Genomic DNA, 2,307 nt, shown 5'->3' with positions numbered 1-2,307 from the left:
ATGGCTGCTTCAACACTAACTGCGGTTACTGAAACCACGCCTTCTTTCTTTGCGTGCACATTTGGGTGCATTATGCAAATATTCGCACATAGTGACCTAGATATGTGGGGGCGTGTTAGAACGAGCCGTTTTAGGGGGGTGTGGAAGAGTCTTAACTTTGATAAAGAATATCTCCTTGGTTTTGAGACTTTAGTCTTTGCAACTTCAGGGATCTTATCTATGCACAATCAGCTTGTAACACTCCGAAGAGAAAGGAAAACTTGAAATTGCATCATATGACCCCTTTAAAAAAGAGGTGGTGTGCACTGCCCTCTACTAGTGTAGCTGACTCTCTGTGCTCTGTGTGCTGCAGGCTGAAACAGTTCCCAAGGTTAATAAGGTGGAGGAGGAGATGCAGCGCAGGGCGCTGAAGTACAGTCTACCGGGCGAGCCCTATGGTTTCTGTGATGTCACTGATGTTCCCAAAGGCAAACTGTCGCTTGTGGAAGCTTTAACTTCAGTACACATGACCGTACCAGGTTGTCTCTGCTGTCACTATGGTTTCGGCTTATACTGTACCACTGATAGTCTCTCTCTAGTCTACAAGATGCTCTCCACTACAGTTTGACTTGTGCTTTTAAACAAGCCTGTTCATTTCTATAATGGGAGTCATATGATTTAACCCAGATAAAACAAATGTTGTGGGGACACTTGGTAAAACCTGCATTTTTTGACGTTATGGGGATATTTTTTGTTCCCATGAGGAAAACAGCTTATAAATCATACTGAATTATGTTTTTTGACAACCTACGTGTGCGTGTATGTTCGTGTGTGAAGATAATTATGTATGTGAGTATGCATGGGTGCTTGCATGTGGGTGGGTGACTATCAGTAGCATTAAAGTGTCTAAGCACCATTGCCTTTTTCTCTCATTGTTCTGCCTAGATGCATTTGGGCAAAGTGGCACCTTGGAAAACATTTTGACCTTGCCTTTCTAGAGGAACCTTTTGACAGGTTGCAAGACAATATGCTCTCTATGTCCTCTAGTTAAAATGTATATTTTAAGCCAGGGCTTTTCATCTCCACCATCAACTGGGCCCGATCTTTTCAAAATTGTGATAGGAAAAAGACAGAAAAAAAACTCTGAAACAGTTTAATATTTAGCCTACATATAACTAAGAAGTTATAGTTTCTATCACGTGCTGTAAGTTGGCAGGATAATGAAAAGCAAGGCCAGACACTTTTATTTTAGCCTGTTACATTTTAAATGTACCATTCTAAAACAGATTCTGACTCTAAATTTTGTATTGAATGAACTGTGTTTTATGTAGGCTATTCTATATAAATGTGCCTACGTTGCTTGGCAACTGCAATCAGGCTTTAGTTTATTAATTAACTATACTTGGCAAAAACTGTTTATTCTGCCAGAGAAGCTGGCACAGGAGTACTCTCTGGACCCAAAAGATGCCAAAGCACTGACAGAATTCTTTTTTCCCTTTGACATCAAAATCATTCCACCAAAAACAGAGGAGACTAAACAGATTAAGGATTCTTAGCACATATGAACACTGTCGCATACAGACTCGAGCCGTCTCTGAAACACGCACAGTATCTAGATACACGTGTTTTGACATGTTGCTTGTAGTGTGTTTGTATTGTTTGTTTTTGAACGGCCTGTCATAATTATTTATTCATTTGCTGTCTCATTTAAAGCATGGCATATCCCAGCATGTATTGTAGTAATAACGAAGATAAGGTAATGTAAACATTACTGGACTGGAAATCTTATGTCAGCCAGATAAATTTCTAGTGTAAAACATCAGTACGGATTATAATTTTCATTTAATATGAAGAAACTGGCTCAGGAATGCTGCATTATGTTTATGTGAACACTGCAGTTTGCATCTGTTTGCTCTGACAATAAATCAGTTGCCCCATGCATTGGTCATTTGATTGTGTACTGAATATAACGTTATTTTTTATAGTTACTCTCTGCCATTTTGCTCTTGACTCCAGGGTAAGGCTAAAAGCAGTATGTTAGTGTAATCTATTAACTACACATTATATAGTCAAGTAGCATATGGATGTCATGCCATACAATGTTTTTATTAAATTGTGATCATGTTAAGTACAAACTCAGTCATATTAAAAATATTTTAAGTTACTAATTATAATGCTCATATTTCCTCAGTTATGCAGCTACAGAAAACAAGCAAATACATTTTTACATTATCAAAGAACGCCTTTGACTTCAGTCTAGTGTGAGTTTATGCACACACCGCTATAATATCAGCTCTTGAAGTACCTGTTGATAAAAAGATACATTCT

The 2,307-nt window shown here is 38.2% G+C and overlaps 1 protein-coding gene across 1 annotated transcript in view; it reads left to right on the top strand.

Annotated features, from left to right (window-relative positions):
- The window catches only part of LOC107670239 (NADH dehydrogenase [ubiquinone] 1 alpha subcomplex assembly factor 4-like), an 11,033-nt gene extending 9,498 nt beyond the window's left edge, over positions 1 to 1,535 (top strand). The window contains exons 3-4 of the mRNA XM_016462775.1: positions 353 to 518; positions 1,408 to 1,535. Coding sequence (XP_016318261.1) covers positions 353 to 518; positions 1,408 to 1,535 — 294 coding nt within the window. The remainder of the gene's footprint in view (positions 1 to 352; positions 519 to 1,407) is intronic.
- Positions 1,536 to 2,307: the final 772 nt, after the last annotated feature.

Source organism: Sinocyclocheilus anshuiensis, unplaced genomic scaffold (genome assembly GCF_001515605.1).
Source record: "Sinocyclocheilus anshuiensis isolate Anshui unplaced genomic scaffold, SAMN03320099.WGS_v1.1 scaffold937, whole genome shotgun sequence".
In the NCBI taxonomy this organism is placed as follows: domain Eukaryota; kingdom Metazoa; phylum Chordata; class Actinopteri; order Cypriniformes; family Cyprinidae; genus Sinocyclocheilus; species Sinocyclocheilus anshuiensis.
This window is presented reverse-complemented; position numbering and strand designations above follow the sequence as displayed.